General features: G+C 44.0%; 1 protein-coding gene across 4 annotated transcripts in view; it reads right to left on the minus strand.

The window, feature by feature from the left end:
- Positions 1–15,502, minus strand: part of LOC125457121 (amyloid-beta precursor protein-like) — a 163,806-nt gene that overhangs the window by 35,873 nt on the left and 112,431 nt on the right. For 2 of the 4 annotated variants that reach the window (XM_048540886.2, XM_048540885.2), the window contains exon 7: positions 11,858–12,025. The exons of the other annotated variants lie outside the window; for them this stretch is intronic. In XM_048540886.2, the coding sequence (XP_048396843.1) occupies positions 11,858–12,025 (168 nt within the window). The remainder of the gene's footprint in view (positions 1–11,857; positions 12,026–15,502) is intronic. 4 annotated transcript variants of the gene reach the window in all.

A 15,502-nucleotide genomic window follows, 5' to 3' on the forward strand; every position in this document is an offset into this window, starting at 1 on the left:
CGAGACAGAGAGCGCGCGAGACAGAGAGCGCGCGAGACAGAGAGCGCGCGAGACAGAGAGCGCGCGAGACAGAGAGCGCGCGAGACAGAGAGCGCGCGAGACAGAGAGCGCGCGAGACAGAGAGCGCGCGAGACAGAGAGCGCGAGAGACAGAGAGCGCGAGAGACAGAGAGCGCGAGAGACAGAGAGCGCGAGAGACAGAGAGCGCGAGAGACAGAGAGCGCGAGAGACAGAGAGCGCGAGAGACAGAGAGCGCGAGAGACAGAGAGCGCGAGAGACAGAGAGCGCGAGAGACAGAGAGCGCGAGAGACAGAGAGCGCGAGAGACAGAGAGCGCGAGAGACAGAGAGCGCGAGAGACAGAGAGCGCGAGAGACAGAGAGCGCGAGAGACAGAGAGCGCGAGAGACAGAGAGCGCGAGAGACAGAGAGCGCGAGAGACAGAGAGCGCGAGAGACAGAGAGCGCGAGAGACAGAGAGCGCGAGAGACAGAGAGCGCGAGAGACAGAGAGCGCGAGAGACAGAGAGCGCGAGAGACAGAGAGCGCGAGAGACAGAGAGCGCGAGAGACAGAGAGCGCGAGAGACAGAGAGCGCGAGAGACAGAGAGCGCGAGAGACAGAGAGCGCGAGAGACAGAGAGCGCGAGAGACAGAGAGCGCGAGAGACAGAGAGCGCGAGAGACAGAGAGCGCGAGAGACAGAGAGCGCGAGAGACAGAGAGCGCGAGAGACAGAGAGCGCGAGAGACAGAGAGCGCGAGAGACAGAGAGCGCGAGAGACAGAGAGCGCGAGAGACAGAGAGCGCGAGAGACAGAGAGCGCGAGAGACAGAGAGCGCGAGAGACAGAGAGCGCGAGAGACAGAGAGCGCGAGAGACAGAGAGCGCGAGAGACAGAGAGCGCGAGAGACAGAGAGCGCGAGAGACAGAGAGCGCGAGAGACAGAGAGCGCGAGAGACAGAGAGCGCGAGAGACAGAGAGCGCGAGAGACAGAGAGCGCGAGAGACAGAGAGCGCGAGAGACAGAGAGCGCGAGAGACAGAGAGCGCGAGAGACAGAGAGCGCGAGAGACAGAGAGCGCGAGAGACAGAGAGCGCGAGAGACAGAGAGCGCGAGAGACAGAGAGCGCGAGAGACAGAGAGCGCGAGAGACAGAGAGCGCGAGAGACAGAGAGCGCGAGAGACAGAGAGCGCGAGAGACAGAGAGCGCGAGAGACAGAGAGCGCGAGAGACAGAGAGCGCGAGAGACAGAGAGCGCGAGAGACAGAGAGCGCGAGAGACAGAGAGCGCGAGAGACAGAGAGCGCGAGAGACAGAGAGCGCGAGAGACAGAGAGCGCGAGAGACAGAGAGCGCGAGAGACAGAGAGCGCGAGAGACAGAGAGCGCGAGAGACAGAGAGCGCGAGAGACAGAGAGCGCGAGAGACAGAGAGCGCGAGAGACAGAGAGCGCGAGAGACAGAGAGCGCGAGAGACAGAGAGCGCGAGAGACAGAGAGCGCGAGAGACAGAGAGCGCGAGAGACAGAGAGCGCGAGAGACAGAGAGCGCGAGAGACAGAGAGCGCGAGAGACAGAGAGCGCGAGAGACAGAGAGCGCGAGAGACAGAGAGCGCGAGAGACAGAGAGCGCGAGAGACAGAGAGCGCGAGAGACAGAGAGCGCGAGAGACAGAGAGCGCGAGAGACAGAGAGCGCGAGAGACAGAGAGCGCGAGAGACAGAGAGCGCGAGAGACAGAGAGCGCGAGAGACAGAGAGCGCGAGAGACAGAGAGCGCGAGAGACAGAGAGCGCGAGAGACAGAGAGCGCGAGAGACAGAGAGCGCGAGAGACAGAGAGCGCGAGAGACAGAGAGCGCGAGAGACAGAGAGCGCGAGAGACAGAGAGCGCGAGAGACAGAGAGCGCGAGAGACAGAGAGCGCGAGAGACAGAGAGCGCGAGAGACAGAGAGCGCGAGAGACAGAGAGCGCGAGAGACAGAGAGCGCGAGAGAGAGAGACAGAGCGCGAGAGAGAGAGACAGAGCGCGAGAGAGAGAGACAGAGCGCGAGAGAGAGAGACAGAGCGCGAGAGAGAGAGACAGAGCGCGAGAGAGAGAGACAGAGCGCGAGAGAGAGAGACAGAGCGCGAGAGAGAGAGACAGAGCGCGAGAGAGAGAGACAGAGCGCGAGAGAGAGAGACAGAGCGCGAGAGAGAGAGACAGAGCGCGAGAGAGACAGAGCGCGAGAGACCCAAGCAGACACAGGGAGAATGTGCAAGTCTGGATGGGATGCTCTTCAGATGTTGGTGTGGGCATAATCTAGCTGAAATAGGAATAGGTAAGAATGGAACCAAACTAGGCCAGTCCCACAACTCTGGACAATAGGACATGCCATTGGAAAAAAGATTACAAAGTATCAAATGTTGCACAGATTTTTTTTCTATTCATTCATGAGCTGAGTGTGTTTGTTTAGATTAGATGAGATTCCCTCCAGTGTGGAAACAGGCCCTTCGGCCCAACAAGTCCACACCTCCCCTTGGAGCATCCCACTCAGACCCAACCCCCTATAACCCACACACCCCCGAACACTACGGGCAACTGAGCATGGCCGATCCACTCAGCCTGCACATCTTTGGACTGTGGGAGGAAACCGGAGCACCCGGAGGAAACCCAAGCAGACACAGGGAGAATGTGCAAACTCCGCACAGACAGTTACCCAAGGCTGGAATCGAACCTGGGTCCCTGGCTTTGTGAGGCTGCAGTGCTAACCACTGAGCCACCGTGCCACCCAACTCAAGAAATTCTGTCTGGCTAGTTCTTTACCATCTGAACATAAATAGATGAGCTTACAATGATTTGGAAAACATATGTTTTTTAAATTCAAAAGCTGTTACAATCAATGGAAGAAGAAATGTACCATGCCATCATTCTGCATGTTGAGATAACAACTTAGAGAGGGTTGTAATGTGAGTTTATAGAACACCAAGTCAAGTCTTCAAACTGGGAATGCAGAATATTCGGAATCGGTGTCATTAAAGGACAAAATTAGAAAGTAAATAAACAATGAGCAGAATATGACAAAAGGATTAATTTCCTCACGTGAAAAGTAGCAAGACCAGCATTTATTGGCCATCCCTACGTCATTTCTAAGTTTGGAAAAGAATATCTTTCCATGTTATGTCAGAAAAACACCATAATTTTGATTAGGCAAAAATCAAGAAAAGTCATATCACTTTTGAATAGAAAAAAAAATAACAAAAACGTCCTAGATGAGCTCCGTGCTCTTTTACTATTTCCAAATAATTAAACTAAATGGTGTAGAATAATTGAAGAGATCCAAAATTAGCATCTGAATTTAGCCTCCAGTTGTTAATACAACAATAAAGAAAATTAGGCTAAAGTACAGTGCATTATCTTTCTAAGTCAAATTTTTTTCACCATGCTGAGCAAAAAGAAGTAACTACAATTAGATTAATCTATTTGGGACTCTCACATGAAATTTTAAACAGTAACCAGACAGTGTAGCAAGTCAAAACTGAAAGTGCGGATGCTGTAAATCAGGGAAAAACAAACAGAAATTGCAGGAAAAGCTCAGCAGGTCTGGCAGCATCTGTGGAGAGAAATCAGAGTCAACATTTCAGGTCCGGTGACTCTTCCTCAGAACTGAAAGTAGCAAGTCAAGTGTGTAGCAAGAGCAATCCCAAGCTCATGCAGAAAAGTTTAGCAGCAGGAAGGGCAGTTTGCTTCTAAACCAAACTTCAAATGATAGTTGATGTGAATGGAAATGGCAAGCAAGTTAGGGCCCACCCTGTATGATATATGGGGGTCCCTGCCCAAATCCTGAAAGGAATGCACAAAGTTTTTAATTAAATGGATAAGGATAGTAACAGAAACAAATCTGCAGTAGAGGTCAAAGATGAGCAATCTCAAAATGAAATCTGAATGATAGTACCTGAAGATAGTGGGAAAAGTCCTGCAAATCTTGGGTATCTAGGAAAGTGATGTGGAGGCGACGGTGTTGAACTGGGGTGGATTAGGTTAAAAATCGTGTGACACCAGGTTACAGTCCGACTGATTCATTTGAAGACACAATCTTTCAGAGTCTTGCTCCTTCTGCAACTGAAGGAGCGAGACTCAAAGCTTGTATCTTCAAATAAACCTGTTGGACTATAACCTGGTGTAGTGTGATTTTTGATCTAGGAAGCGGAGAAATGAAAACTAATAAAAAAACACTGATGGTAAATATGAACTTGATATCATGTATAGGATGAAAGAAGAATTGGTGCTGGAATAGAACATACATAGAACATTACAGCACAGTACAGGCCCTTCAGCCCTCAATGTTGTGCCGACCTGTCATACCGATCTCAAGCCCATCTAACCTACACTATTCCATGGACGTCCATATGTTTATCCAATGACGACTTAAATGTACCTAAAGTTGGCAAATCTACTATCGTTGCAGGCAAAGCGTTCCAATCCCTTACTACCCTGAGTAAAGAAACTACCTCTGACATCTGTCCTATATCTTTCACCCCTCAATTTAAAGCTATGCCCCCTCGTGCTTGCCGTCACCATCCTAGGAAAAAGGGTCTCCCTATCCACCCTATCTTACCCTCTGATTATTTTATATGTTTCAATTAAGTCACCTCTCGATCTTCTTCTCTCTAATGAAAACAGCCTCAAGTCCCTCAGCCTTTCCTTGTAAGACCTTCCCTCCATACCAGACAACATCCTAGTAAATCTCCTCTGCACCCTTTCCAAAGCTTCCACATCCTTCCTAGAATGCGGTGACCAGAACTGTACACAATACTCCAAGTGCAGCCGCACCGGAGTTTTGTACAGCTTCACCATAACCTCCTGGTTCCGGAACTTGATCCCTCTATTAATAAAAGCTAAAACACTGTATGCCTTCTTAACAGCCCTGTCAACCTGCGTGACAACTTTCAAGGATCTGTGTACATGGACACTGAGATCTTTCTGCTCATCTACACTACTAAGAATCTTACCATTAGCCCTGTACTTTGCCGTCTGGCTACTCCTACCAAAGTGCATCACCTCACACTTGTCTGCATTAAACTCCATTTGCCACCTCTCAGCCCAGCTCTGCAGCTTATCTATGTCTCTCCGCAATCTACAGCATCCTTCATCACTGTCCACAACTCCACCGACCTTAGTGTCATCTGCAAATTTACTAACCCATCCTTCTACGCCCTCATCCATGTCATTTATAAAAATGACAAACAGCAGTGAACCCAACACCAACCCTTGTGGTACACCATTAGTAACTGGTCTCCAGGATGAACATTTCCCATCAACTACCACCCTCTGTCTTCTTTCAGCAAGCCAATTTCCGATCCAAACTGCTATATCTCCCACAATTCCATTCCTCCGCATTTTGTACAATCCATATACACAACATCAACCGGTTTACTCTCATCCACCTGTGACAAGCAAGGAAATGAAGTACACTGGCCGGCACTGGACAGAATCAGTAACAGAATCAAAGTTAAGGTAAAAACAAGGGGTAAAGTATGGAACAAAGCTGTTATACAACAGCAAGCACTTGCAGACCACTGCAATTCAGGAACAGACGGACAACAATTCAAAGAACACCAAGCAATGGGATACCAAGTTAAACTCAAAATAAATGCAGAAATGACTTCAATCTGCAGAAGTACGGAGACACCGCTGGACCATATCATGGTGAGAAAAGAACATGCAAGGAAAGCAGAGAACCGCAATAAATTTCTAATTAAGATACTAACCACCAAACATAGAGATTGCATGTCAAGTGTTGATAGCAGAGATGGCAAAAAAAGAAAAATTAGTGGGGAGTGGGAAAGAGGAAACAGAATATCAGATGGCAGGAGGTGAAAAATCCCACAAGTGATGGGGGAAATCAGAAAAAAGCTGCAGAGACAGAAGTGAAACAGAAGTTGCCGTATTTAACACTATGGAAGATGGTAGAACTTAATGGCAGATTTGGAGGAAATCTGGGTGAATAAGATCATAAAGAAAGATCAAGGTTATGAAAATAAAACTTCCTGGCAAAAAGAAAGAACGCAGTAGGAGAAAAAAATAAATCTGTTAAAGAGATGGAAAATGTTAGGGCTCAAAGTGTATTAATAACAGTACAAAAAGGGAAAAAGACGATTGCTGGAAACAGGGAGGCCCGGGATGGACATGTTGTATAATCTGCCTTAGACGACATGTCCATCCTGGGCCTTCTGCAGTGCCACAACGATGAAGCTCAGTTCGCAATAAACAAATGTGCCTCCCAGTCGCCAACCATTTCAACTCCCCCTCCCATTCCTCAGGCGACATGTCCATCCTGGGCCTCCTGCAGTGCCACAATGATGCCACCTGAAGGCTGCAGGAACAGCAACTCATATTCCGCTTGGGAACCCTGCAGCCCAAAGGTATCAATGTGGATTTCACCAGCTTCAAAATCTCCCCTCCCCCCACTGCATCCCAAAACCAGCCCAGCTCATCCCCACCTCCCTGACCTGTTCTTCTTCTCACCTATCCCCTTCTCCCACCTCAAGCCACACCTCCATTTCCTACCTATTAACCTCATCCTGCCCCTTTCACCTGCCCATCCTCCCCGGACTGACCTATTCCCTTACTACCTCCCCACTACTGCCTCCATCCCCGTCCCTTTAACTTGTCTGTCTCCTCTCCACCTATCATCTCCTTGATCCGTCTTAGACCCGCCTCCCCCTCTCCCTCTTTATTTCAGATCCCTATCACCCTCCCACTTTTCTGATGAAGGGTCTAGGCCTGAAACGTCAGCTTTTGTGTTCTTAAGATGCTGCTTTGCCTGCTGTGTTCATCCAGCTCCACACTTTGTTATCTCAGAAATATATGGAAGTCTGGATATTAAACAACCAGCAAAAACGTTTACATCAAAGACTAGCACCGAACTCCTCTTTCTGATTTTCATGGGTATTCTAACTGAGCATGTAGGACAAGAAGTGCCACGGCCTATGATGTATGCAGATGGTGACAGCAGGGATGATGGTAAGACATGGAAAACAAGGGTATGAACAGCAGTAGACCAAAGACCCAATTTATAGAATGTCAGCTTATACCCAGGAAACACGATCTGAGTGAAGTATTGAAATTATGGATGAATACCTGGAGTCATTTCAAGCACCTGTCAGCAGTGGCAGACACTGGAAGTACTGGAATGGAATCTAAGTCACATATTAGCTCTGGGTGGAGGATTGGAAGAAGTGCAGTGCAGGGCTATGAGGCAGAAAAATATAGTTGAAATTGAAAGGAAGAATGTACAAGATAGTTCAGACACTGGTCTCATTATTTTGTGCGGAAAACCAGGACAGCATCAAAAAGAATGACGACAACTGGAGAAAAATGAGATGTCAATGTTGAGATGGATGTGTGGAGTCCTGAGAAAAAGTAATATCAGGAACCAGTATCTCAGGGTGTCACTGAAGACTGCGACAGTATCAAAGAAAGTAACTTAGGGATGACTGTGCTTATGCAATTTCGTTTATCAGGTGAGATGGAGAAAATAAGGTGAAGTTAATGGTCGAGATGGAACTGGCAGGGAGAAGATTAAGACCAGATGGAAAGAAATCGGTGGTCAGATAGATAAGTGCAACAGGATTGCAAGACAATAGATGGAACATTACAGATGTGGTCGACCTTCAAATGTGGTGACCCCAAGAAAAACGGGTGCTGCAGGAAAACTATGCACATGGTTAGAAAATAATTTGGTACGTTTGTATTTCAAAACATTACTATTTCAGTATCAATATCGATTACCACTTTCTGAAATGAAACAGGGAATAGCCTTCCAATATTAGTGTATGAGAAGGTCAGCTAAGAAGTCTGCATATGTAGATTAGATATTTTTGGTTACACCCTGTCCTTGCATGAAATGATTACCCTATTCACTTGGAATGCAGCAGACAGCATTAAGTTACTTAAAGTCAGAATTTTATAATTAAACCACCCAGACACATACACAGTACATTTAAAACTCAATAAATTATTTTATACCACTGAAAACTTCACAAATAGAACTTCTTCCCAAAGAAAATGTCTCCAATGATGAGGATGCTAGTGGGGAGAAATATAATGCTACCCATTTTGGAAAGTTTTCACTGCTGTCTGCTCACTCTCAAAAATGCAGTTTATCCTCTACTACTTTTCACTACAACAGTAAGACAGCTTCATTTCTGAACCAGTAAACTTGCAATATCCTAATCTACCAAATTCTAGCCCACATCTTCACAAACTAGAAATAATGCCATTCAGGATTCAAGAAATTAATCGTGCTGAAAAAGAAATATAGTCAACTAATCTCATACTGACAGATTTTGACAGGGCTCCCAAACTGTACTGTGTGTCAATTCACTCCACCTAATTTCCCGACTAATTGGAAAAAACGTTATGAAAGAGTTAGAGGTGCATACACAGGCCAACCACTGAAGTGTCCTCATGAGAAGTTTGCAGTTTCCTCATTTTGATTATGAGAGAGATTTGCAATTATGTACAGTGTGCTTAAATTTTGCCTTGGAGCAGTCACACTGAAGATTTCATGTGGCTATTTACCTATAAACAGGAGTCCAGAAGGCTGCTATTCAGCAGTGAGTCGAATAATTTCAGAGCATAACCACAACCCAATATTCTTTCTTTTCCCAAGATTATTTTGTCACGTCTTGTTTCTTTCTTATTATTCTAGCATATAGCTGCTATTCCATCATACACATCTCACCTAGACAGCTCCTGTGTTTTCGTACTTCTTAAAACCCTACTTCCTTTAGTTTCTTATAAACTGCAAAATCACTTGTCGTTTAATCGGAGTTGCCTTCCACTTGGCCACAGATCTGCTGTTTTTCTGGACTTCACTTTGACTTGGGTAAAGCCTACTACACCTTCAACTTCTCTCTGCTAACAAACAAACATAGGAATCAGGAGCAGGAATTGCCCATTCAGACCCTCAAACTTGCTCTACCATTCAACACAATTATGGCTTGTCTGATCATAGCTGGGAATGTGAATTTGAAGTTATGTGATGACCTTTCATCCACTTGTTTAACAAGAATCTACCCACTTCTGCCTTAAAAATATTCAGGAGTCTGCTTCCATCACTATTTCAGGGACAGAGCTCCAAGGACTCATAACACTAATTTTTAAAAAAAATCATCTAATGTCAATTTTTAATGGGTGACCCCTGATTTTTAGATAGTGACCTTAGTTCTAGATTTTCCTGTAATAGAAAATATTCTCTCCAGACCTGACCTGTCAGGAAATATAAATACTTCAATCAAGTCACCTCTTAACTCTTCTGAATTGCAGCAAATACATGCTACCCATACTGCAGGACAGTTAGAGGAAGTTAGGTGATGCCTCCTTTTGCAGTAGTCAGTGTACTGTGTCATAATATTTAGTTGTCCAGCAGCACAGCCAAATGCTTTGACAGCTGCTGTTAAAGGATAAGCATGTAAGTTGAGTGCAGAGTGCCAGAGTAGGTGGAAATGGGTGTCACAGCTGTAGTTGCCGTTGGGCGGAATTTTAACATTAACTGATGAGAAGGAAGGGTTTAACATGTCACCAAGGGAATCAGGAGGCTACGGTTGGGGTGTGTGGGGTATGCTTGATGATTGTGGGCATCAGAGCGAGGTGGGGGGCGGTGGGCGACAGCGCACGAAGGAGCAAAATCAGTTTGATAGCAACTCAGGAGTTAGATTAGGTTTTTAATTGTTTAACTGAATTGTTTTCCTGGCTTACCTAACTAAATAAAAGACGAACTCTCTGAAGTCACCAATATTAGAGGTTGGCGGAGAGTTTCAAAAGACGCTACGAAACTGACCATCTAAATTTTCAATTTCCTAAACAATTCATATGCAGTCTGCTGCATCTGGGATTCTGAATGGCCCCAATATGCAAGTCCAGTCTGCTGAGTAAATGTCGGTTTTGCCATTGGAAAATCTAGGTTAAAATGTGGGCACAGGATGGCAGATGAATTATAATGCAAGGAACTGCTCACTTTGGTTCTCAGAACAGAAAGCAGAATTTTATTTTAAAAAGGTGAGAAGGTAGTAACTGATATATATTGAGAGACTTGGAGATGCTGGTATAAGAATGTAAAAAGTCAGCAGGCAGCAAGCAATTAGAAAAACGAATAACATGTTGGCCATTATTTCTGTAGTCCAAACTTTGTTAAATAAAGAAATCTTGATAAACCTGACCACATCTGTGGTACGATATGCAGTTTTGGTTTCCACATCAGTGAAAGGTTATATCTGACCGGAAGTAGTACGATGAAGATTCAATTAAGTGGCCCCTGAGATGAGGGGGATGACCTATGAAAAGAGCTTGAGTAAATTGGGCCTATATTCTTTTGAGGTCAGAAAAATATGTAAACCTCGCTGAGACATACATGATCTGAAGGATGCCTGATATACTAGGCACAGACCATTTCAACTGGTTAGGAGACCATGAGTGTCTACATCATTACCTACTATATTTTGTTAAATAATAATAGCACTGAATAGGTATGCTGATAAGAAACTTAAGTATATTATTGGCACAAAGAAAATGTCTCTATTGGCTTCAACACATTGCAAAGCTGCAGGCTGTAATACTTTGATTACACCCCCATGAAGGGTGCACACATCCTCTTTGTTCCTTGCTGCTTGTTGTAATGACCTAGTTTCATGCACAGTGAATCCAATACAAATGTTAGACTGGTAAGAACCAATTTTTTTAAAATGGAAATTTGTATCAGTTTGTGCTCTGTCAGAAATTTAACCCTGCCATTTCGACAGGAACCCTAGCTCACAACACAATTTTGTTAATTTTAGCACTCTTCCTGCATTCTGTAAATAGTAGGTAGGCCATCTAGTCAAAGCTAGCCACACCAACCAAATTTTGTTCTTCGATCAATCAGAGTCAAATACTCCAACTACAAATACTACAATTCACATTGTGGAAAAGAACTTGTTCTTGGGATATAAACATTGCTGCCTGCGTCAGCAGTTATTGTCTATTCCCAATTTGCTGCAGTCTGGTGACTCTTTGCTAGCTGTCTCCAGATCAGCTCCTCAGATCTTTTAAATCTCAATTATAAGTCTGTCAGAGTTACTAACAATATTGTCTTAAATTTACTTTCAGGTTTTTCTCTGAGCCTCTGTGTAAGCGGAACACTATTGTGCATTCTGTTCTATTACTCTGATGTACTTATGTAAGGTATGATTTGCCTGGATAACATGCAAGACAACATTTTTCACTGCATTGCAGTACATGTCAGTAATAAAATCAAATCCACGGGGTGTAGGTACATCTGTGGGCTACTGGGAGTTCCAGATTCTTGATCCAGTGAATGGTGATGTGGTTCTAAGTCAGCACTACGAGTGACACCGCATTCTAGTTGTATATGGTGATGTACCAATGGATCTGTTGCCCTCGTCTTTTCAGTGATAAACACTCTAGCTTGGAAAATGCTGTTGAAGAAGGCCTGATAAGTTAATGCAGTTCATCTTGTAGATAGTGCACAGAACATACATTACCTCAACTCTGATATTTCAAAATCACATAATGCATTGCTTTGAGGAGAAGACACATTTCTAGTAAGCTAGAATAAATATCAAAAGATCACAAGGCAAAGTCCAAGTCTGAAGGATGTCCAAAGAAGCAACAAGCATAGTTACAGTTCAAAAACCATGTTAGGATTACACAGAGCAGTTAGTGTAAAGCTACAGCTATTCAAGGGGAAAAAGGAGAAAACAGTTAAAGAGCATTACTACAGGAGTTAAGCTGGAAAACTGTAGCACTTGCCCTACGGGAAGACAGCAGAAAAACTAGGTGAGGTTTTCAGTGCAGAGTGACACACAGAGGGTGCAACCAGCTGGAGGGTTCACTTACTGACGCTGTTACAGACGGCCAAACAGTACTCTTCGGAGGCAAAGTTGTTTCTGTTCCCTCCACAGCCTCCATAAATGAACTGTGCACATTTTCCTTCACTGATGTCAAAGTACCATCGAGGTAACATAGCTTGACAAGGCCCGGTTTCTGCTTGCTCAGAGCAAACCTCTGAATGAGAGATGCAAGGGTTTCAGTCGGGGAGAAAAACAAATTTACAACTAATAAAAACTATCCTTTGAATGCCTCACTACATTAGTAATTCAGGTGATTTTGATTTAGATACCTTGTTACAAAAACATGTGTGGGAAATTGAATTGCTGTGAGCTTTTCAATAACTGATTGAATCATTTATAAAATATGGCCTAACATCACACTGTAGGGAAACTAATCTAATCTTGCCGAGCGCTGTGGAGGATTAGCTGGGAACTCCCAGCAATCCCATGGAGGGCAGCTCAGGCGCTCTTCAGACAGTTTATTCACCCCCGGTAGGCCTTCCCCACAACCGAGATCTCCAGCTATGGGAATTTCAGTTTCTGATAACAGCTAGTGAACCAGAGGCTAGCAGCTTAGGCCCATTGCAAATTGCTCTTTGGATACAGGTAGTGAGCTGTGTCTAAAACTGCTGATAGGTTTACCCAGAGTCCCATGAGGAAGGGTCTTCTACAATATGGACCAAGCGAGAGCAAAGAAATTACAACACAGTATAGGTTGAAGTCTAGACGGTATATGGCTTGGAAAGGAAATTGCAGATGGTGCTCCCATATATTTGCTTTCTACAGTCTTTCTAGATGCTAGAGGTTTGCAAAGTTGTGTCAAAGCAGCTTGTGTGGTTTAGTGTAGTGCATCTTGTAGATAATCACTTTCTCCAGCATGGCAGCAGTGTGTATGTTGTTTGTATGTCAGTCAAGTGTGCTGCACTGTCCTGAGCATTCTTGAGATCCTCAGCGTTGTTGTATCCAAGCAAGTTGAACTTCTATCACATTTCTGATTTGTGCCAGGCAGATGATGGGCAGACTTTGAGGAATTATAAGTTGAGAAACCTGCTACAGAATTCCTAGACCTCTGACCTGCTCTTGTACCCACAGCACTTATGTGGTTGGTCCTGTTCGTTCTTTTCATGAGCGTAAGTGCCAGGATGTTGATTGTGAAGGATTCAGTGATATTAATGACATTGACCACCATGAGGAAATGGTCAGATTTTCTCTAGCCGGTGAATGCCATTTCCTGACATGTGGCACAATTATTACTTGCTACTTGTCAGCTCAAGCATTTGATATTGTCTGGGTTGTGCTGTGTGCAGACATGGATTACCTTGATATCTGCATAATATTCGTGATTCTTCAATCACCAGCAAACATCCCCACTTCTGACCTGAAGGAAAGTTACTGATGAGGCAGATGAAAATAGTTGGACTTAGGGCATTATTCTGAGGAATTCCCACAGTCATACCCCAGACTGAAGTGACTGACCTCCAAACACCACAATCATCTTACATTGTGATGGATGGACCAAGGATGAACGGAAGTTAGGAGCTGAATGGCTCTGCTGGAACACAAACTGAGCATCAATTATTCTTTTATAAGAGAGTTGCTTCGTAGCACAGTCAATGGCTCTTTTCATCATTTGTTGATGATGGAGTGTAGACTGATACTGTGCTATAGACCCGTTGGATAAGTTCAACTTTTCCTGTACAGGCCATACTTGGGCCTTTTTCTGCATTTTTGTGTAGTGTAAATATTATAGCTGTTCTAGAAAAGATTGACGATAGCACAGCCAATTCTGGCATACAAATCTTTAGTACTATAACATTATCAAAACCATAAACACTGCATTATCTAGTGCCTTCAGCTGTTTCTTAATATTACGTGGCGTTAATCAAATTGGTTCAAGATTTGCATTTGAGATACTGGGACCTCAGGAGCAGGCAAAATGGATCATCCACTCAGCTTGTCTGGCGAAAGATGGTTGTAATTGCTTCAGCCGTGTCGTTTGTACTAATATGCTGGTCTCCCCATCATTAAGGATAGAAACATTTGTAAAGCTTCCTCCTGTTGGTCGTTTAATTGTCCATCACCACTCAATGCCAAATGTGCCAGGTCTGCAGAACTTAGTTTTGATCCAAATTGATTGGTTTTCTATCATATGCTGTTTCTGATGTTTGGTACGGAAACAGTAGGAGAAGCAACCTGATCACACAAATCAGTGTAGGAATCATGAAGTGAAAACCGGGTGCAGACAGAATATAGTAAATTCTGTAAACAACTCTAACATATCACACAAGGACAACAGAAAAAATTGATATCATTGATCGCAGTGACAAGTATATGGGCAGGGGGGGAGAAAACAGCTACGATATAATTACATAGGCATCAAACCATGCATTGTAATATTTCTCTTCTGCCACATTAGAATGCCAGAGGCACCATATTCAGTCATTACTGTATTCTACTTTACCCAAATGAAATTCCGTGCTCCATCTACCCAAGCAAGGCAGTGTTTGTCCAGATTGCTACTCTTATTCAGATACTTTCAGGGTGTTTCAGGGTGCATTGCACAGATATTTCAACTGTAAATATTAATTTCTAGTCTCCTGGGTAACATTTTCCAACATCTCAAAATACAGATAGCTTGCTGCCTGCCTGTATCAAATTGTTGTGCAAACTAAAATATGCCTACTTTGCAGACGTTTCCGAACACTGCAAAGGCATCACAAAAGTAGATAAATAATTTCATACAAAACCATGTTTGCAAGGTGAACATCCTTTAAGTTAATTTTTCTTCTCTATATCAATGAATCTTCTCTGGACTCTTTCTCATGTCACGCAAACCTAACAGCTTGTTTGTCAAGGCATATGGAGCATTCAGTTCTGAAAGCAGTATCAGCAAGTAACCTGCACTTGCCTGCCAAAAACCATTAGCATAACAGATTCTAGGGACTTCATAAAGACAAATAAACATCCTACAGAAACTTATCTTCAAGTCTGTGCATTCAGTTACACCATCTGATTAGTCAACCCAGAAAGAATGAGAATCATAATGGAATCTATTGAAGCTAAATGCAAGTTCCATGGTGGGCTATCCTGTAACTTTGAAACACCTGGAGATGGGAATGCATGTGTTTCATTAGTCATTCACTGATTTGGCAAGAAGGCCACCCCTCAACATAAGCCCAGATAGTTAGTGCCAAAAGTGTTTCAACAGTGGATGGTTTCAAACCAGAGCGAGATCTCAGTTTTGTCTGGTATGTATTTTACAGAAACTTGAAAATAAGACTGATTGTAATCTCACTTTCCATAGCAAAAATATGAAGGGCAAATACAGTACACCAAGTATTTCCCAGTTAAGATCAGCTTGATCCTCACCAAGAATCAAACCTAAAGTCCGTTCACCCGTTTGCTTAGTTTTAGACCAAGTGGCTCTTTCACTCCTAAGGCCTTTGGGACCAATCATCAAAACCATGAAAAATAATATTCATTTTTTTTTGGTCATGGACAGTTCTTATTTCCAACAGTTTCTCCAGAGTTTTTGAAGTTACAGGCAAACACATCTTGGAACTTACTGGCAATTTGTTCAAATTAATAACAATTTAATTCTCATCCTTTATGGGTTGATGAATTAGAAGTTGTAGGTTATTTTCGGGGCATT

This window comes from Stegostoma tigrinum, chromosome 12 (assembly GCF_030684315.1).
Source record: "Stegostoma tigrinum isolate sSteTig4 chromosome 12, sSteTig4.hap1, whole genome shotgun sequence".
In the NCBI taxonomy this organism is placed as follows: domain Eukaryota; kingdom Metazoa; phylum Chordata; class Chondrichthyes; order Orectolobiformes; family Stegostomatidae; genus Stegostoma; species Stegostoma tigrinum.